This window comes from Lissotriton helveticus, chromosome 2_1 (assembly GCF_964261635.1).
Source record: "Lissotriton helveticus chromosome 2_1, aLisHel1.1, whole genome shotgun sequence".
Lineage (NCBI taxonomy): Eukaryota > Metazoa > Chordata > Amphibia > Caudata > Salamandridae > Lissotriton > Lissotriton helveticus.
Genome location: NC_136059.1, coordinates 997,323,389 through 997,345,959, shown reverse-complemented (window position 1 = coordinate 997,345,959; position 22,571 = coordinate 997,323,389). Strand labels below are relative to the sequence as shown.

The window sequence follows — 22,571 nt, the reverse complement described above, 5'->3', positions numbered from 1 at the left end:
GGCAGGCACCTGGGCCATTTTCTCAGGCTCCAGGTCCTCTTGAACACCCCCTTACTGGCTGCCATAGACCAAGTGGTCACGCAGACCCACTCAGGCAAACCCAACATCTCTAAATGAGCTCTTCGTTCCACCTTAGCCCAAGGGGAGCTCTCCAAATCGTAACCTAACAGACAATCAACAGGCATGGCTGGCCTCACAGCTACTTGAAGAGTCCCTGAGACCCAACCCCACTCAAAGGGAACCTGTGCCACCTTGCAGTGGCTCTCTGTGTTGTCAGCGGCAACAACTGGGTAAAATGCTTTGGGGACTACCTGCTCTTCAGACACCAGCCGACAACTGACAGCTGTCACACTGGCTCTGGTGTCTCTAAGAGCCTCCAGCCTCTTACCATTGATGGTCACCCACTGCCTGTACTTTTTAGTGTTATCAGGCAGCTGGGTCCAGGGGAGCACCTCACAGTCTCCTAAAGAGATAAGGGCCATCTCTGCGGGACCCCACCCACCTTGGGCACCCATCTCTTCCCCCAGGGATACACTAGCCAACTGCCGGGGTGGTGGCCCAGTGGGTGCTGTCTTCCCATACAAGGGACATCTAGCATCATAAGAACAGTGGCCTACTAGACCACACTTAAAACAGGTCTTGGGCCCCTTGTGAACAGGCTTATCTGTTGGGGCCACTGCCTTCTTGTCAGGGGGAGGCTGGGAACCTTTCCCATGGTTCCCTTGGGGATTACTTTGGGGCTCTTTCTGGATCTCCCTTTTTACCCTTGTCCCCTCCACTCTTCTGCTGGGGACCCTGCCCACCTTTTGTGGAATCTCCCACATGACCCTTCTGGACCTGGGTGCTCACCCAGCGGTCCGCTTCCTCAGCAAGCTTCCTAGGGTTAGTCAGCTTGCTATCAATAAGCTGTTGGTGTAGCTCTGGAAAACAGTTATTTGACAAGTGCTCCCATGCATACAAATCATAGTGTGCCTCAAAAAGTATCCACTTTGCTACCCTTCACCCAACCATCCAATGCTCTGCAAAAAAAAAAGACACATATTCCACCAAAGTGGTAGACTCCAGTTTTCTGCAGTTCCTAAACCTTTGTCTGTATAACTCTGGGGTCAACCCAAATCTGGACTTTAGGGTTCCCTTTGTGTGGCTATAGGACATCTGCTCCTCTGTAGGTAAATCTAACAAAGTGTCCCTCCCATCACTAGCAAAGCGGCACCACAACCCCGCTCCCCAATCCTTCTCAGGGACCTGGTGGGCCAACATTGCAGCTTCATAAGCCTAAACCTTTGACCTATATCCTCATTCTTATGGAAATCTTCAACTACATCTTTGGGGATGTAGGCCCTTGCTTCTTCATGCGTGTTGCCACCAGAGGGACGAACTTCTAAACTTTTGGCCTTGAGTTCCAATTCCCTCAGTCCTCTCTCATGCTCAAAATGCATTCTCTTTTCCTCTAAGGCTAACTTCTTCATCTCTAATTACATCCCAAGCTCTATTTTCTTACTCTCTATGTCTTTCTGCCCATCCATTTTGAGCTTAGCTAGCTTCCACTTATGCATCCTCTCCTTTGCTCTGTCCTCCAGCTCTCCTGGGGACAATCCTTTGGAAGAAACACTGCTGCCCGCCCCTGAAGGTGCTTTCCCCCTGGTTGGGCCCACTGGCCCCTCAAGCTGCCCATTTAAATCCCCTGCCTCCATCACTGGCTCCTCAGAATGCTCATTGGCATTCCTAGATCCTACTCAGCGCCTTTTGGTATTCCTCTTTCCTGGTGAGGCCTTTCACAGAGATTTTAAATTTCTTGCGCAAAGCTTTGAGATAAGGTACAGTGTAAGTATCAATTCTCTCTTCTTCCAATACGAGGTCTACAGATACTATAGATGCTGACTTGCTCATGGTAGAAAAAAGACTGGCAGGTCTCAAGAATCAAAAATAGAAAAGAAGTTCCAAGGAAAAACTCTCAAAAAGTATGTGGTTGCGTTATGGTCTGCACTCACTAGTAGTGTAAACCTATCAGTGTATATGACTCACAAATGCAAGTCCAAATCCCCACCGCTGACCACCAATGTTAGATTTGGGGGTCTCTAGTTGGCAGAGGTAGGTACCTTTGACCAAATAGAGACCCTTGCATCTAGTCAGGGTAAGGGGCTACACTCCTACAATAACCCCAGCTCACCCCCTTGGTAGCTTGGCAGCAGCAGGCAGGCTTATCTCAGAGGCAGTGTGTAAAGCATTTGTGAACACATACAGTAATACAGTGACAACACTACAGATGGACACCACACAGGTTGTATTATAAAAATAATTATTATATATAGACTTAACACAAGACCAAAAGACAAAAATCCACAATACTGTACTCAAAAATAGACTTTAAAATTGTATAAAATAGCTCAGTTCTCTCAAGTTGTAAATGCAACACTGGGTGGAAGCAAAATGAGAATGGCATAACAGACCAATGGCTGAAAAGAGGTGGCCAAAAGCCCTGTTAAGTAAGTATAGTATACATATTATTTCAAATCCAAAGGTTTTGGCTAAAGTCACACCTGAAAAGCTGTGATGATGCAACCACGTCATTCCACTTACACATGGATGCATGATGATGTATCAGAACCTATACAAGAGAAATGACTCCAGCGGTATTTTTTTTCATTTACTGGTCCGAGAAAGATCTTGCTTTTCTGACATACTGGCTTTGCCAGTACTTTTTGCTGCTGCTTTGCAGCATCAGCAAAATGATTTTGGCCGATGCTGTGTAGCATCGTGAAAATAAGAGAAAAAATACAAACCGGTATGACAATGAGACCATTTCCGAGGCTCACACATGTATGAGGATGTATGCAAGTGCATAGGTCACTATAAATGCATTACGCCTATGACTGAATGGGCACATTTGTTAAATATCTTTTACTGATCAGAAATGGATACCCATTGGCTTGCCTACAGACAGATAGAGGCCTGTTTCATGCCCTGCCAAAGAGCTGGAATCTCACTGAAGTATGTGTAAAAAATTTATTAGGAGAAAACTGAACCTCTACGTTCTATTTCCCAGCGCCATCAGTCTTGACTTTCTTGACAAATGAACGATGTATATCCTAAACACCAATGGTGACTGCCTCGAGGAAGCTCTTAAACCCGAACAGCCCAAGTGAGATATTACATATAATCTCACACTTTGACTGTTCAACAATACACGTACGCAGCACCCTGGATTATATGCAAGTTGTGTATAACCTATGGACAGAGTGCAAGGGTTCTTGTTTCACATTATGCTTGATGTGGATGGCACCGAGAGGATTACACGTGACGGCTACACCAACAATACTGTGCAGTGAATGCCAACAAGTTAGCTCAAGACTCCTGCTCATACTAAAGTTAGTAGTACATGCAATGAGAACTGGCAAAGCTAATGGGTCTGGACTTTGCTGGCAGTCTTTTGTCTTTGTATATGTTTACTTTGTCATGGTTTTTGGAAACAGTTATTGTTGGTGAAGCTGCCAAACCCTCAAATATTTTTGGCCTACAAAAAGCACACACTATCACAGTAGTCCCAGGAACTTAAGGTAAATACCTGTGTGTGGATGTGCTTCTTATGAAAACAGAGTGTTTAAAGATACACAAGAAACTGTATCCCCAGATGAGATTTGGGTGGGTACAGTATCATGCAACAAAGTCTCACTGGGAGTCAATGAGGGGCTATAATTTTAGATAGTAATTAATTACAAATACACACATAGTCTCGGCATTTTGTTTTCACATAGTGCATATAAAAAGCATAAACTCAAACTTTACAAGTGTTATAATGCAGCATCACCCATGCTTTTTCGTTGAGTACTAAGTGCAAAGAGGACACATTGAGGTCGTGCAAGGTTTAAAGGGCGCAAGTGAAACAGGTGAAAAAGATAAAATCGCATATTCTTGGGAGTATTTTGGAAACAATATTATGCATAAATGTTTTCTTTGTAACACAAATAATGAAAAATCATGTCATAATTAACTGTCCCAATTTAGTCACAGAGTGCCTACAGGTTGTACATTAATTACTTGATTTCATGTCTACTTTTCCGTCTGACAAAATAGACATTAAATCGTTGTGCCCATTCATAAAATCAACATGGTTCGGGCATCGACCAATATGATTCACCCAGCCCTGTATGGGCACAAGAAGGGAGATGTCAAATGCCCTAAGAGAGCGCAGCTCCCCAAATGGTGGGCAGACACCTGGTTCGGCTAGTGTAGCGCTTATGGAGGAGGTTGTCCTAGTTAACATGGAATGTAGAGCAGTGGTTACCATAGCGTCCCTTGGTGACAAGGTGATGGTGCCAAAAGCCCACATGGCTTCCAACACTTCCAAGTACAGGCAGTGGGTAACCATCAATGGGCAGCGGGAGATCACCTGGTGTATTGGGAGAATTACCTCCTATATAGTTAACCCAAGGTTCCTGAGCCTGGGCAACCAGTGTGCCACAGGACCTTCCTAACGGGCCTGGCTCATGATGTACCCTTGGCAGGACATCTGAGGCAAGACAAGTCCTTTGCCAGGCTTGCTACCTACTTTTGCTGGCCCAGATGAGAGTGACTTTAGATCCATTCTGCAGGTCCTGTCCTACTTGCTAAGCCAGTGGGAAATTAGGGGGAAAGCGAAAGGCTCCTCTGGTTCCCCTACCTGTTATTGGCACACCCTTTGTCATTGGCTTTATCAAAGGTTGACCATATTACAAGAACAAACCACATATTAAAAACACCATCATTTTGTGTGCAAATGCAATGATCATTCATAACCCTGTGTAAATGCACTACTTAATATCAATAAAGCATAACAACCTGATCAGTAATCACTGTCAACAATATATAAACCTAATACTTTAAAATGAACTTAACATGTGTGTTTGATTTTCATTTATGTTCAGGTCACATAAAAGGCAACCATCATAACAACTCCTAAAGGACATCACTTTCCAGCCACATAAAATGCAGCCATAAAATCAGCAAATAGTGAGTGCTACGCTCATGTTTCTTCTTTATGCACCATAAGGCAACAAAAAATGAATCCAATTAACCCACCTGAGAGCATGCAGTATTAGCAATAGTATAGCAGAAGCTCTAGCTTTAAAATAAATAAAATAGGTGACAATCCGCAGGGTCGTGGATTTTTGGACCCCACAAATGTAGGGTCTGTACCTTTCAAAGTTCCAGGGGGGTCAATCCCTACGACAATTCTTTATTTTGTTGGTGGTGACCCTGCCATCCTGGTGCCACCACACTGCAAGAAAAATAAGCAAATAATAAAATCCCGTAGGGCATTATGGGGCGCTCCAGCTAGGAAAAGTGAATATTTGAACAGCGCGTCTCTCGCTGTGCTTGAGAGCCCGCATTCCTTGTAGTTTTGTGTTCCTTGCTGCGGGGGAGGCCCCAATGGCTACCTTGCACTTAGCCTTCTTCCTCTGGTCAGCACGGGAGCCGGCAGTCTTCTTCTCCCTGCCCGCTTCAATAGTTGTTGGCTGCTCCACCATTGGAGCCGCAACAGCACTCCCCCTGGCTTCTCTTGGCTTTGGGGCATCAGGGTTGGGTTCCTGGCGGCCACGAGATACCTTCTTGCACCGGCCCCCAGGGAGAAGGGGGATTCTGGGGCAAAAGTTGAAATGAAGAGGGTGCCTTGCACATGCCCCTTTCATGAAAAATACATAATGAAATTGTGCACCGAGTCACCTACCCTGGTGCAACCTCGGGGTAATTTGTTACCGTGCGGCAGAGCCCCACGTGCTCTGTTTCAGAAAAGGTCAAAGGTCACAAACGGCTAAAAGTAGATAACTCAGGCCCTGTTGGGCTGATTTGGACAATCTGAGGCTCATTGTACTCCTGGTTGTAAGCTCTATCCACCACCAGGGGCAGTTCCAGCAGGCCTCCTGGCCTGAACAGTGGTACATCTTGCAGTGAGCAGGTTCCACTCAGTCTCTGCACCAGCTTTTTAACTTGGTTTTGGTCTCTGGGTGCAAAATGCACAGTTTTTGCCAACTGCCCGACATCCCCCGTTCGTAAGACCTCTGCAACACACTCAGCTCCGTCTTTCACCTCAAGATCAAGTTGCCCTGTGACAACTTTGACGACCCAGACCACAATACCGCCTCAACTCCCACCTCCAATGACGCTATCCAACAGACCCTTCTCACTTGGACCCCTCTCACCACAGTAGAACAATGAAGAACATACACACCGGAGCACCTTCAGACCCGTGCAGCCGCACATCTTCCACAGGGCTGGCACTGCCATCTCACCCGAGCTACGCAGAACTATCAACTGCTCCCTTTGGACCGCCACAGTCCCCGACAACTGGAAGCACGCCAAAGTTATTCCCCCTCCTAAAGATGCCCTCCACAGACCCAATGGACCTCAACAACTTCAGGCCCATCTCACTGCTTTCTTTTGCCGCCAAAGTCATCGCAAAGGCCGTCAGCACCCAGCTAGCATACTTCATAGAAACCAACAGCATCCTAGACCCCTCTCAATCTGGATTCCGCCGCAACCACAGCACTGAGACTGCCCTCCTCGCCGCCACCGACGACATCCACGCCCTCCTTGACCAAAGCCGCACGGCAGCCCTTATCCTACTGGTCCTGTCAGCAGCCTTCAACACCATCTCCCACTGGAAACTAGCCAGCATACTCGATTATACCAGCATCCAAGGAAAGGCCTTAGACTGGATATGCTCATTCCTAACAGGCAGAACACAGAGAATAAGACTACCTTTCTTCCTCTCAAAACTGACAGAGACCAGATGCAGAGTACCCCTAGGATCTTCCCTCAGACCCACCCTCTTCAAAGTTTATATGGCCCCATCGCAAACATCATCAGAAACCACAGGCTCAACATTGTCTCCTAGCCAATGACACCCAGCTCACCCTCTCCCTCTCCAAGGAACCCGACATCACCAGGTGTAACTTCTATGTAGAGATGAAAGCAGTCGCAACCTGGATAAGCAACAGAAACCTGAAGCTCTACACCGGAATCAACAAAAAACTGCTCCCCAAACTCCAGACCATCCAGAACACCGCAGCCAGACTTATCCTCGACATCCCACGACACAACAACATCACCAAACACCTCTGCGACCCCCACTGGCTCTCAGTCGAAAGAAGAATAACCTTCAAGCTGCTTACACGTGCCTACAAAGCCCTCCACAACACCGGACCCCAATACCTCAATGACCTCTTCTCCTTCCCCGCTCCCTAGAGATGCCTCTGCTCAGCTGACCACGCCCTAGCCTAGCCACCGTCCCTTGTTTCTAAAGAACCAGAGCAGGAGGAAGATCCTTCTCCTACCTCGCAGCCAAGTCCTGGAACAAACTCCCGCTTCACCTCCGACGAAGCCGGACAATGCACTAATTCAGACAGGACCTCAAGACCTTGCTCTTCGAATTACCCCAAAGGAGCAGCTCACCCCCCCCCCCCCCCCCCCAGCACCTAGAGACCCTCACAGGTGGCCTGTGTGCTCTACAAACCCCTGATTGATTGATGAGCTCATAGACAGGTTGGGGGCTGCCAAGTTCCTAAGTACATTTGATTTGTTACCCGGGTACACGCAGATTACCCTAACCAAGGGGATAAAAGGAGATGTCTGCATTCTCCATCTCGGAGGGCAACTTCCAGTTTATGATGACTCCCTTAGGGTTAAAGAATGCAACTGCCATCTTCCAGAGGTTGGTCAACAGGGTCCTGGCTGGGAATGGAGATTTTCAGTGACACCTACCGGGATGACATTACAATCCACCTGAAAGGACCACCTGTTCCACCTCCAGGAGCTGCTTTGGACCAGTCAGTAAGCGGGCCTGATGATCAAGGCCAGCAAGTGCCAGACAGGGCAGGGGTCTGTGGTCTACCTGGGACACCAAGAGGTTGGGGGCAGGTGGCAGACCCTCCAAGCCAAGATTCAGACTATCCTAGCTTGGGACTTCCCCCCAAGACTCAGACTGAGGTGAGGGTCTTACTAGGACTTACTGGATATTACATGAGGTTTGGCAGTGGCTGTGCCACCAGTGTTCCCCCTATGACTGACCTAAAAAAACAACCAATGAAGGTGATCTGGACAGAGGCGGCCAGAAGCCTTTGAAACCCTGAAGGAGGCCATGTGGACAGCACCGGTACTCAAAGCTTGATTCTCCAAAGAATGTATTAGCCAAAAAGGTTGCCTCAGATCATGTAATAGAACCTATGCTTTCACAGCTAAATGAAGAGGACCTAGATCAACTTGTAGTTTTCATTAGCAGAAGTCTACTTCCCAGGGAACAGAGGTGGAGTACAATTGAGAGGGAAGTCTTTACTGTGGTCATGGCATTCCTGTTTTGGACTCACTTCCAAGTTCAGACAGATCACAGGTCCCTCAGATGGCTAATGCAGATGAAGGATAAGAATCCTAAACTGTTCACGTAGTCCATCTCCCTAAAGGCAATGGACTTTACGGTGTAACACCGTCCTGGGACTAAACCTCTCCAATGCTGATGGTCTTTCCAGGTTTAGTGAGAACTCCCATGAGGGTGGGTAGTTCTCCCTACTTTTATCTGGGAGGCACACATGTTAGACCTGACATTCTTGGTGTGGTCTCCCCCAAACCTTTTTGCCTTTACCACTCCTGTTTTCTGAATCTGTTTTTGTTGGCATCTCTCCCGAAAACATGGTAAACTTGGCTTACACCAGATTGGAACAATTAATTTCCCTAGTAAAGTGGTATTACATGTACACAGGGCCTGCAAATTAAATGCAAGTAGTAGGCCTGAGCAATTTAACACGTCTCAGGTCTGCCATTGAAGCCTGTATTGCAGTCAGTTTTAAACTGCCCCTTCGACCATTGCAAAAGAAACCTTTTGCAAGGCCTAAACATTATATTATATTGCACATAAGTCACCCCACAGTAGGCCCTAGAGGCCCATTGAGCTGGGTTCTTTGTATTTAAAAAGTAGGATATGTGGCTTTTAGTTTTACATGTCCTGGTAGTGCTAAAACTACTAAATTTGTTTTTCACTCCTGTAAGGCCTATCTCTCCCATTGGATAACATTAGGTTACCCTATTATATGTATTAAGTGCTAACAATTGATATGGAGCAGGTAGAAATATTATGCTTGGATTCAAATTAATTTTAATTGAAATCCTTTTTAATGGTAAAGTCGGATTTTAAGTCACAATACTGAAAATGTAACTTCTGGAAATTTGCAATTTTCTTGCCCTAACCATTTGGTGCCAGCTCCAAATATCCTGGGTCACATGACTGTGAATGGCTCTGCGGTTGAGGCTTGTGTATTCCTTCCAAACTGTCAGACAGAGGAGACTAGGTGTATGCACAATGGGCTACCCTGGCAGGATGGCTGAGGACTGAACTGTTCCCTGCCCCACTTAAATTTTAAAGAGGCTTGCCTCCAACACACACAAAGGAACTTGATGCTAGTTTCTTGTCACTTCAGACTTAAAGGATGGCAGCAAGTATAAATATTAGACCCCCGGAACCATAGTCAGTACACTTCTGGACCTGTATAAGACATCAGAAGAACTGCCTGGGCCCCCAGATGACTGCCTTTCTGTATACAGAGGACTGCCCAGCTGTTTGAAGGCCTACCTTGCGGCTTTAAGGAGAACTGGACCATCTCCTTGAACCCAGAACCACCAGAATTGACTCCAAGGACTGGTTGGATGGCCTCCTGTGTGAGCTACAGGAGCGTAGCAAGTTCCAAAGACCTTGAACCCTGCACCTGGCCTGTGCTAGAGTGAGTCCTATCCCCACCAAGTGGTGCCCCCAGGCCCTGGACCCCTGGAAGTGGTATTGGAGGGGCTGCTCCTGCCTAACCCTAAAACCTGGGACTTAGATCATTTTTCAGCAAAACGTGCAGTGAGAACCTTGACCTCACTGTGAACCCATCCACTCAATGTGCACACCTGGTCGGCCTGCTGCAGCAAATCCAGTTCTGCTGGACCTCTGGGCGAAAGTATCAAGTCTTGGGGAGCCATCAATGGCTACAGTCTGTAGCCTTGTCCTGCTGGAGATTTTCAACTTCCAAAAAAGTGACAAAGTCCAGAGGTAAAAATCTTTCCTGCAAATCCTTCCAGCAGCTCCTCAACAACAACTCCTCCTCCTCGCTCATCATCTGCTGCCTTGCCCTGCTGAACTCTAACTTCTCAGGAACTTTTCTTCATAATTGCTTCTAAAATCGAATGGAAGCAGAGACCGGGACCAATCCGCCTTGTGTATCAGCCCCCCGCTCCGTCATGTCTGGCCTTAACTTTTGACTTTGTCATGGTCTCATCTTACCAGTTGGTGCTTTGATCTCTCGGGAGCTATTTTGCACTAAAAAGTTTACAAATTCCTAACTAAAGTTTTACTGATATCATTTAATTTGTTTTGGTATAATTTTATTATTGATCGCATTTTACTCTAGTTTCCTAAACTGGTTTGGGATTTTCTTGTGTTGTGTTTTCACTTTACACTTTGCACATTACCTCTATGTTGAGCCTGATTTCTTTTAGGCCAAGACAGTAGATAAGTGCAGTTTAACATAGTGACTTTTGTGGTTTACCCTCACAAGGAATGGGGTTGTTGCCTGACTGGGGCATCCAACTCCTCAATCAATAAAGCATTTTCTTACAACTTCATTGATTAACAGTCACACAATGGAATCAGTTTAAAGCTGCTTGTCTTATGAGCAGGGACACACAACACAAAAATTGCCAATACTGATGAACATTCACTCAGTTTTTTATTCAAAGATCACATGACCTAATTGCTATGATCTGGAAATATATATATATATTTTTTATTTTGATTGTTTTGATTTTAACTTTTTAATTCATCTCGTTTTTGAACATTTTGTTTTGTTTTCATACATACAATAATGTTTAGATATTCAGACATACACTGGAAACAACAATAAAAAACAAACAAACAAATTCACAATGCATTTTCAATACATAAAAGTATCACATTACAAAGAAATAACATAAACCACATATATAGCTCAGGTTCTGTATAGGTTTTTCAGCCACAATCACATTAACAAGCAAAACCTCTGGTTGCTTTCTCATTTAGTTGTATTTTGATCTCGTTACGGAGAAAATTGTGAAATTTTAATTTCCACAGTCTCTTGAGATCCGTCAAGGTTTGGCATTCATCTCGTCCGAATTGTGAGTCAGAAGTTTCAATCTCTCCACACAATGGGGCCACAGGCAGCATTTGTACCTGTACTATGAACAGTGAGCACACAAACAAGGATAATGGAGTACCCAAAAAAGGCAGAGCTCTTTGAGTGTTCTGTGTCCTGAGGAGAACCCTTCAAAGCAATTAAAGTGAGTTGGAAACACGTCGACAGTTCTTGGCCAAATAGGTGTTCAGTTTGATGCAACACCACTTTTTGCTCATAAATAACTTCTCTTTTAGCTGTTTCAAAGAACAAGATTGAGCAGAGTAGGGTCACTATTTGGTCACTACCTCTGAAAATAATCAAAATACAACTAAATGAGAGAGTAACCAGAGGTTTTGATTGTTAATGTGATTGTGGCTGAATAACCTATACAGAACCTGAGCTTATATGTGGTTTATGTTATTTTTTTGTAATGTGATACTTTTATGTATTGAAAATGCATTGTGAATTTGTATGTCCGTTATTTATTGTGTTTCCAGTGAATGTCTGAATATCTAAAAATTGCTGTATGTATCAAAACAAAAACAAATTTTCAGAATCGAGATGAATAAAAAAGTGAAAATCAAAATAAAATAAAAAATATATATTTCCGGCTCATAGCGATTAGGTCATGTGATCTTTGAATGAAAAACTGAGTGAATGTTAATCACTATTGGCAATTCTTTTGTTGTGTCCTAGATAGTGGCCCGGCCTTACTGATTGAGGGCCAAAAAACAAATGAAGATACACCATCAAACTTTAGATCTAAGACCTATCAACTATCGTACTTTTGCAATCCCCACATACACGCTACATAACTGGGGGAGCAAAGCTTTCCGTCTAGGGCCCTCATCTCTGGAACTCCTTATCAGTTGCTAGAAGGAAAGACCACCAGCTACTTAGGTACTTTAAAAGAAATAAAACTTCAGCTTTGACCTGAGTCAAGATGTGAATTACACTATTTTAAGCAATAATTTAATGAGGCAGACCAAAAAAAACACTTACTTTTTCACCAGCCCCCGCCTCTCCCCCTTCTTGTTCAGCTTCCTTCTTCCTGCAGTCCCAGCAGCAGGAAGATCCCGGCTGCCGTGCTCCTTTGAGCCATGTGATTGGTCTGAGTGTCGTAGTTCGGCGCACAGATAGGGACAGGGAGGCTTTGCATGTTCCTCACCAGGCTGTGTAATGTAGCCTGGTGAGGAACATGCAAAGTGCGCATGACTGTTTGGCCAGCCCAAGAGGGCTGGCCAAACAGTCATATGCACTTAAGGAGTGTGCAAAACACTCCTTGCACTGTGCCAACAGCCCTGAAGCTACAAAAATAAAATAATAATAACTACCAGGAGAAGGGCTTGACCCCCTCCAGAAGTCTAAAAGGCTGAGAGTAGGGGTGTGAGGTCAGGCGCTGGCTGTGTATGTTGTCCATGAATGGCAAGCAGTGGCAGAGGTTCAGCAAAATGAGAGGAAGCAAAAAAATTAGAGGTTGCCTTGTTTTCTGGCATGAAACAGATGGTATGGTAAATTCTGTGCCAAAATGTATTGCATCCCGGTTTAGCTGGAGACAGCTTACCTTGAACTCCTAGGGCAAATGTGTCCAGTCTTATGCTACTCCTGACCGCTCATTTCTGATAGGGAGACCTTGAGCTTTTCTTAGGGTGCCAGGTGGTCTAGGCATCATAGCGGTTAAAAGCTGGACTTAGAAGTCTGATCGCAGCGAGCATAATATGGGTCATATATAGACCACGAGCACATAGTGTGAAGGACCCAGGCTCCAAGTCTGGCAGGGAACAGCAAGCAGCAGCTGCTTCCAAATTTCTGTGACTTCACTGCGAGCTGTGGTTTGCCACCAATACAACTACCAGTTCTGGCACTTGAAGCCGCCATCAGTGCCTTCTTGTTTTAGCTGGTTGCAGTCAACAATTTGTTTGGTTGGCAAAGGCTGTCACCCATCTGTAGCGAGGGAAGCCTAGAAGCTGCTATGAGCAACCTGAGAAGCCTTCACAACCTGTGCATGAACAGGAACCTGTAAGGGATGGTGCTGACAAACATGATTTATGTTTTTGCCAAACTGACTTAAGACTGGGGTTCACTGATTTATGACTGTATGATTTGTTTGTGCTGACGCTCTTGTATATTTTATAGCATATAGCAATGATCGACTACTGTCCTGTCATGATGATTTAAGACAATCTGATGATTTATGGCTTGATGGTCATAAACTGTGAGCTTTTACCTTCAACCCAAGGTCTCTAACTCTTATTAAAGGAAGGGCGGATGGAGGGAAGGTCAAAAGCCCGTTAGGACCAGGTAGCTTGTCTGGGCGGGGTTTAAAACTTTCAGGCACACATCTGAAATCATGATCCAGTCTAAGCTTTCCAGGCATAATCATGGGAAAGTCATGTGACTTCCTGTTTTTCGGTTTTGGCATTTTCACTTCCCCATAAGAAATTCACAAAGTGGAAAAAATCGTATCCGTACATCTACACGAAGTATGGGGGCATTCTGCACCCCTTCTCACCTCATTTTACTGTAGACCCTGAAAGGAGTAAGTGTCTTGCCATTTCCAGGGTTGGAAGAGGTTTTTTTTTTTTTTTGACGAGGTATTTGCAAATGTACACAAACTCACACGTTTGTGGGCGGTCACAAACTCTAAAGCCACCCCTTTAAATGCACAATCTCCACCCAATGTCTGAGATTTACTCTTACAGTTGTGTGGCTAACTAACATAATGCATGAGTAAATAGAGCTCCCATTGCTTTGGGTCGAGCCCGTGTTATACGACGTCTGTGTTTTATGTTATGTTCTTGGTTGAAACAAAACACAGAAGATGATGGACGGATCTGGGTTTAATCCATCGTTATTTTGCTCACCAAGCCACCCCAGTTGAAACAAAGCCATTCATGTAAATCATGTCTAATCTTTGAATTACAAACTATAAAGCCTAAGAATGACATCCTTCTTTAATCTGCTGTCATTGAAACTTATACAGCGCACTATACCCGCGGGTGTCAAAGCGCTAGCGGAGATTACCCAGCAATGGCCAAAAGCAGAGAATTCCGTTACTAAGGAAGATGGAGAGAGAAAAGCCAAGTTTTCCTCAATTTGTTAAACGTGGTAAAAGAATTGGCTTCTGAGATGTAAATAGGCAGGATCTTTAAATTATTTAAAAATGTGCAAAACATACAAGTCTTCGAATTATGTTTCAATTGATTTTATATAGGGCTTCTCGGCCCAACCAAGTCGTCTCGGTGCTAATCATGAGAGATATACCACGTTTACAAACTACATAGAATGAGCTCGTGTTTTTTTATATTTCGGGTTTGTTTACAGATTCACGGGAAATGTTCTATTACCAACCTATGTACCCTACAAAGAAAGAACAAATTAATACATTTGCAAGTTTGTCGACGGACAGGGCAGACACTCTCTGTCACCACCACTACCTCGTACTGTAGGTGTTGCATATGCAGTAAATTACTCTGTACGTACTTACTTTCCCGGTGCTGCTCACTCCCAGAATATAATTCTCCAGTATTTCCATGGGTGAGTTCCAGGTAGAATGAACAAACGTTCCTTTGAAAACGTGTTTTATTGTAGGGATTTCATTGGCGGAGCTCATTGCGGCTCGAGACTGCAAGACGTTGGCGTGACTGCGGATGTCTGCAGAGGGAGCGTGAATTGTTGCAAAGTGCTCTTCCCGCCTTCCTGTCACGGGCGAGCGCGCGGGGGGTCGGGGCTGCCTGTGGGCCAATGAAGACAAACGGTGCCCCGGGACCTCTGGTTTGTGCCGTGGCGTCCAGGACAAGGTGTTCAGGCATCAGAATGAACTTCAGTGCACCGCCGTAGGGTCAAAGTCTGAGGGGACATGATAAGAACAGCTTTAGAGGTTGGCACGCGGACTACGAGGCGCAACTGCAGCAGGTAAACGACATTTACAGCCTGACATAAATCATCTACATGCGGCGCTAGAATTATTGAAAACTAGGGACCTCAGTCAGAGACATACTGCACGATTCTGCAGTGACGCATCTGTACAAGCGTAGCTGTCTGTCAACCTTCACGACAAATATAATGAGCTAGGGGTTGTACATTGAAAAGGCGGCAATGGTGGGTCTCTCTTCACGCTCTCGCATCAGACTGCACCGTTGGACACATTAGGAAGGGAACAAATATTAAATAGTCGGAGGAGGCATACATACTTTCTGGGTGGAGAGAAACAGCTAGCCTTGTCTCTCAGAACCAATGCAACCAGAGCGATCACAAGATAAAAACGCAGACAACAAATGGCATGAAAAACTATAATAAAGACCTTAAAATGAGGAAATATACATATTTTTCAACATTTCACTTCAATTAAATGCATACGATTATATAACGGAACTGAGTAACATGTATTGTAAATAATACTTTACAAAAACATAAAACAGTAAAGATTGCTCCCATGCCCTCACAACCTTGCCATGAGTTACCCAAAACGTGTCAGTTTGTCATGTTTCTCTATTTATGTAGCCTATATTGTTCTGAAATGTAAAACAAGATTAAAGTATATTAGCCATATATAAATAAAGGAGTTCTATTTAAAGCATAGAACATTTGCTGAATATTGCTCTGAAATTGAATGGCTAAGTACAATGCTGCATAGCGAAGTACAGTCAGGGGCGGAGGGTCACACAATTTGATCAAGGGGAGAAGCTAGGATTTGACTCCAGGATTGCACGTTGTGCAGTCCACAGACTGTAGGGTTACGACGTTCTTCTCTCGTCCATTAAACACCGACGATCAGTCCTTTGTGTTCAGCTATTCAATTATTGATATTCAATTAGAGTTAGTATTTGGAGTTCATTAAATACACCTTAAATTAACCTGACACTATACACATATATATATATATACATATATTACACGTGCATAGTCATAAGATTTAAAGGTGTGCTTTTCTGTATGGAAAGTTGAAAAGTTCCCACAGAAAGTGAAGCTCAAATACAGTGACAGAAGATGCCTGTGTGAAATCATGCTGCAATTCGCAAGCATCTCTTTGAGCAGCTGTAATCCAAGGTGGAAACGTTGTGGGGCTCAGAGTCGTCTTTGTTTTTTTCTATTTATTTAATTGAGGTGATTGTGGTGCTGAGTCTCTTAAAATATGTCTTTTTTTAAAGTCAGCAGAGCAAGCAGTAAAATGAATGTACAAAAGCTTCTCGTTCCCTTACGCTGCTGGTTCGCCTGGCTTGACAAACACAGGGATACTGGAGAGGCTCATTGATATTGTGACAGCTAATAAATAACAAAACAAAGCGGTCTACGACCACCCCCTCGCCCCCTCCCACAGTGGCACTTCAAGGAGACATAGACCATGCGCAGTATGGCTTCAGAGTCATGCTCTACCTGGCAGTTTCATCTTCACTTTCCACTTCATGATATCTGAGGGGGATATTGTCCCCTAAACCCTCCACCCCCAAAAAAAAAACAACCCCCACGGTTTCTACCCCTTTGACACTTACCCGATTATCTTGAAATAATGCTTGTCACATTCCCACTTGCCGCTAGCTGCTATGGCTCCAGAGTGCTGGATATGTTTGCAGATCCTGCTTGGTACAGCCCAGGCACTCGGTGTACGCCCTGCATGGCTGTTCTTGGAATCCAGCGAGTGCAGGGGCGTGCGCGGGATCCTGCATATGCACAGGCTGAATCCAGGCGCAGTCTTAAAGACGCATCAATGCTTTCTATTATGAATATCAATTGACTTTATCTCCATGATGTTTCCCTTTCTATTTAAGAGACAACATGCCTTGCGCCTACCTCTTTCACTCTCTGGCACAATTCAGATGCCTGAAGTGTAAAAGCTTGAATGAACACAGTCAAGACAAACAGAATAGACGATTATGCAAATAACATGCTCCAATCACACTCTGCTGTTGTTAACCAGTTCCAGTCCAGAAATATAATTCTGGAGAAATTAAGGAATTCTGAATGAGCTAAATGAAATGCATTTGCAATGACTTCTATAATGTTCTCTTAAGTAAATTAATTGTAATACTTTATGACTCATAATTAATAGAAAGTCACAATTCCTATGTGTTATATGGGAATGTGGGGTAAAAGGCAATGCTTTTTAAAAAGATACAGATTTAGTAGTGCACATTTTATTGTTGAATCATTGTGTATGCTTTAAAACGTAATATCACGGATTATGTTCTTTTATTACCAAATACTAATAAGGAAGTACTTCACCAACTGGACAAATGCACCAAGCAGAGCTTCGGAAAATATTAACTCAATTCAACAGTGAGACACCTCTTTATTATTAACATATCTCTGGGTTAATATATTTCTCATTCAATACATAGATAGCATAGAATTGCTCCAACTGGGAGGAGAATGGAGACTAGAGCAATTGCAGAAGTTTTAGTTCAGTGATTTTGGGAGAAAACGTTGGGTTGCCCACCCTTTTAGTGTTACTTTCTCATAATACCTTCTGTGAGCTGCAGTTGACATATGATCTAAATAATCTGGTTCATATCATTTCCACATGCTGTTCTAGGCTATTTGTAATAATCTTTTAATTGAAATGTCTAAAACAATCTCCAACCTCTTGACTTCCGGCTGTTTACTAGTTTGCAAATCTACTATTGAGGAGTAAAATAAATAAAAGTGAAAATGAAGAATTTTGTATTGAGTATTAAAAATAAGAAAATCAGGCAATTATTGAAAACATGTTATGTTATAACAATTTTTAAAGCGCAACTGTTACTCTGAAGGGTGTCAGCGCAAAGACCAAAAAATCACAAGAGCAGATCATGAATAACGTTTATTGAAAAAGCAGCGTTTTGGAGATTTCCTAAGCAGAAGAACATTTTCAATTGTTCAACAGAAGAGGATGTCTATTCCAGAGGTTTACGGCCACTAGAGAGAAAGTGTGACCACCAGCTCTTTCTTTTGAAATGGGGGAACAGCAAAGATATGGTTCGCAGCCAAATGATTTTGGATATAATTTTTGTAATTTTGCATGGAAATACTTAGGGCCAAGTTTAAAACAGTCCAGTGAGTGAGACATAAAGCCTAGAATATAATGTATTTATTGTCAGAAGCAAAGGTGGGGGAACCTCTAAAGAGTGAATGCGTTTGTCTGCATGGTCCAAAATGAAATGAACAGCCATATTCAGAATCATTTGTAGTTTAGCAATCAATTTCCCTGGTTGGTCTCATGTAAAGACTATTCCAATAGTCAAGCCAGGAAATAATAAAAGCTGGAAAAACTTGCTTCTGACGTTCTAAGGGTAGTAGAGGATGAATCTATTTTAGCCGTCTTAGAAGAAGGGAAGCAATGCAGATACAACCTTATTTGCCTTAGTTTTGCAGGCAAGAGAAATGTCGACGTTGATGCCCAAATCGTATACTATTGTACTGCAAGTATTTGGTAAACCCAATCAGAAGACCACCAGTCAGCTGACCAATCTGTTTAGGTTTGCCCCAGCACAAGCACCTTGGTTTTATCAGAATTAAGTTTAAGGGTGTTGTTATATATTCAGCTGGTCACTTTCAAGAGCCAACATCCAAAATGTTCTTGGTTGCTGTCAGTAGATCAGTCATAGCGGACATAGCCTTGAGTGAGGTGAACTAGCTTCGTGCCGACCCCCCCACATTGTATGACCTTGTGGAGGAGACCGAATCTACACTAGCGGTCCTTCACACCTCCAACAAGGAACTGTAGGAACGCCTAAGGAAGGTGGAAGCAGAAGTCACCCTCTTACATCACAGAGCGGAGGATGCTGAGGGCTGTTCCAGGTGCAACAACATCCACCTACTAGGTTTCCCTGAGCTCTCAGAGGGTCCCAGCATTGAACTGTTCCTTGAGAATGGCTGGCAGAAAATGTCTTTGATGGCAAGGCACCGAATTTCTTTTCAACCAAGAGTGTGCACCAAATCCCGGGCAGACCCCCTTTCCCGGATGCTCCCCCCTGCCCCATCACAGCATGTCTCCTCAACTATCGGGATCGTGACTTGCTCCTGCAGCGATTTTGCACCAAAGGCCCATGGTCATTTGAGAATGCTCTGATATCGGCCTACCCTGACTTCACACTCAAGGTGCAGTGTTGCCGCTGCTCATTCTTAAGTGTCAAGCAACTCCCGTGGGAATTGGACATCAAGTAGGCACTTTTATTCCCTGCTAAGTTGCAAGCTATTGATGAGAACATGACCCACATCTTCCAATCTCCAGAAGATGCCTGAACATGGCTCCATGCGGAGAATTTGTTGCACTCGGCGACTCCGGAGAGACCCGAAGACGCTTGGCTTGATCCTTTACCATGAGGGTGCAGACTCCGCTGAACCAAGAGCACGACTGTCTAAACACCAGACAGCAGAGGAGCAGGCTCGGGCGGTGGCAGAGGCCACCCTTCACAGCACTAAGCGCATCGCCCCCCTGTGGAACAGTCACCCATCGGAGACGGGGTCGGACTGTTGTGACTCTCGCTCCTTGTCAGGCGGGGCTCACTGCGGCCCAAAGGTGACTCCCAGATCAGTGGATGATTTGTGAGTACTGCCACGGAGCTCAGATGGTGATCCAGTGCTGGCTGGGGTCCCTGCATTGCTTGCGGCTGGTCTGTAAGTAGCATACCATGGGTATGGGAATGTGAGGTGTTTATACAACTGGCCCACACCATTGCTTCTTTGCTCTTTTAGACACTGCTGACATGATGTTACTACCACTCACATGCCTTAATTTGGAACCACGCCTCCCGCAACTTCCTACGTGGACTCTGTATTTTGCTGTTGTAGTGTTTTTTTGTTTTTGCACTTTTTGTTGCCTCTGTTAGCTGGCTTGGGGTTGTTTCATTAGATGAGGCCCATGTGGCCATTGTCCTGGGAGGATTTATGTTTTTATATTATTGTCATGTTTTCAAGAGATGCTCTACAAGAGTCCGATTTGACCCTCAACACTTGCTGTCATGACCTGAGTTCCCCAAATACTGCCCACATTTATTTGGACCGGTGTGTGGACAGGATAGCACATTGTATGTTTTTTCCTCCTTGATTCATGAAATGTCTCACTTGCCTAATCTCCAGCCGATCACTCAGTATCACATCATGACCTGGAATGTACAGGGCATGACAACACCTATGAAACGCCATTGTATATATGCTTATCTAAGGAGACGAAATATCCACATAGCAATGCTTCAGGAAACACACCTTATCGCCACTGAACTACACAAGCTTCAAGTGGGCCAAGTGCACAGGACCACAACCTCTTCCTTGCCTGTGGAGTCCTCATTCGGATAGCACCGGGTGTACCGTATGTTGTGGCTACCCAGAGAGTAGATGGAGAAGGTAGATTTGTAGTGCTGGAGGGTCACTTGGATGGCTCCCCACTGGCCCTAGTTGCGCTATACCCTCCCAACATTCGCCAGTGTGAGTTCCTTGATACTTTAAAACCAACACATCTTCACTATCCATCCTGTCCCCCCTTTTGGGGCGGTGACTCTAATTGTGTCTATGATGTCTCGTTGGATCGCTCTACACCCCCACTCCATGCAACGCTGCCTAAACGCACCACCTGCCATCTCTGTGGATGGTTGACCCACATGCGCCGGCATGATGCCTGGCGGCTTCTACACCCAACAGATCGTGAATACTCTTTTTATTCCACTGTCCATGCTGTTCACACCACGATTTACCTTTTATTGTGCAGGTTCCAGCTCAGCATCCATTTAGTCGGAGTGGAGTATCTGGCGCGCACTCGGTCCGACCATTCTCCCTTTCGGCTAATTGGTCGCTGGAGACGGCCCGCCCCCTTATACCCACATGGCGCCTTCACACGGAGGCCTTGTCTAATCCACCCTTCTGCGCCGATCTTGCCGAATGTATAGAACGCTACTTTGTGCTTAATACTGGCACGGCATCATCCCGGGCTGTCGAATGGGATTCCCATAAGGTGGTGGTGCGTGGCCATTGCATTTTGTCTGCGTGGGGATATGCAAACGGCTAACATCGGACATTCTGACCATCGAACGTGACCTTCGCCTCCTGGAGGAATCTATGACATAATATCGACAGACAGAATATCTACATACAAAAATATCGACACAAAAATATCAAAATCAAAAATATCGGAGTCATATCTTCATAAAGGTAAGTACAAAAATATCGAAAAATTAATATCGTAGTACAAAAATATCGAAATTAAAAATATCGTTTTTTTAAATGTATTAATAATAATGTAAAAATAATTTTAAAATACATATAATTTTACAAATATTAAATAAAACATTAAAACATAATTAAAAATTTTAAACTAATACATATACATTTAAAATAAATTAAAAACTCTACATATAAATTAACGCTAAAACTATTAAAACGCATGTATTTACAACGCATGTTTTTACAACGCAGGTACCTTTACAACGCATACCATTACAACGTAAGTATTGGAAAGTATATATTACTTTTTTTAATTTAAAAAAATTGAAAATAATATAATTTTATTTAATATAATTTAATGTAATTTAATTTTTTTTAATTTCATTTAATTCATTTAATTTAATTTTAATTTTATTTTATTTGTACCCTGTACCGCTGTACCCCAAAAACCCAAAACTGACCCTGAACCCTAAAAATTCCCCTGTACCCCAAAAACCCAAAACTGACCCTGAACCCTAAAAATACCCCTTTACCCAAAAACCCAAAACTGACCCTGAACCCTAAAAATACCCCTTTTCCCAAAAACTGAAAACTGACCCTGAACCCTGAAAATACCAAAAACCCAAAACTGACCCTGAACCCTAAAAATACCCCTTTACCCAAAAACTGAAAACTGACCCTGACCCCTAAAAATACCCCTTTACCCAAAAACTGAAAACTGACCCTGAACCCTAAAAATACCCCTTTACCCAATACCCCTTTACCCAAAAACTGAAAACTGACCCTGAACCCTAAAAACACCCCTTTACCCAAAAACTGAAAACTGACCCTGAACCCTAAAAATACCCCTTTACCCAAAAACTGAAAACTGACCCTGAACCCTAAAAATACCCCTTTACCCAAAAACTGAAAACTGACCCTGAACCCTAAAAATACCCCTTTACCCAAAAACTGAAAACTGACCATGAACCCTAAAAATACCCCTTTACCCAAAAACTGAAAACTGACCCTGAACCCTAAAAACACCCCTTTACCCAAAAACTGAAAACTGACCCTGAACCCTAAAAATACCCCTTTACCCAAAAACTGAAAACTGACCCTGAACCCTAAAAATACCCCTTTACCCAAAAACTGAAAACTGACCCTGAACCCTAAAAATACCCCTGTACCCCAAAAACCCAAAACTGACCCTGAACCCTAAAAATACCCCATTTACCCAAAAACTGAAAACTGACCCTGAACCCTAAAAATACCCCTTTACCCAAAAACCCAAAACTGACC

The 22,571-nt window shown here is 44.0% G+C and overlaps 1 protein-coding gene and 1 long non-coding RNA gene across 3 annotated transcripts in view; one reads left to right on the top strand and one right to left on the bottom strand.

The window, feature by feature from the left end:
* Window positions 1–14,987, bottom strand: part of GDA (guanine deaminase) — a 408,106-nt gene extending 393,119 nt beyond the window's left edge. Inside the window, exon 1 of one of the 2 annotated variants that reach the window (XM_078675759.1) lies at window positions 14,644–14,987. In XM_078675759.1, coding sequence (XP_078531885.1) covers window positions 14,644–14,769 — 126 coding nt within the window. In that variant the 5' untranslated portion in view covers window positions 14,770–14,987. The remainder of the gene's footprint in view (window positions 1–14,643) is intronic. The other variant, XM_078675760.1, reaches the window with a different exon arrangement.
* Window positions 14,950–22,571, top strand: part of LOC144818392 (uncharacterized) — a 264,107-nt gene continuing 256,485 nt past the window's right edge. Inside the window, exon 1 of the long non-coding RNA XR_013607096.1 lies at window positions 14,950–15,071. This is a non-coding gene — a long non-coding RNA (uncharacterized LOC144818392). The remainder of the gene's footprint in view (window positions 15,072–22,571) is intronic.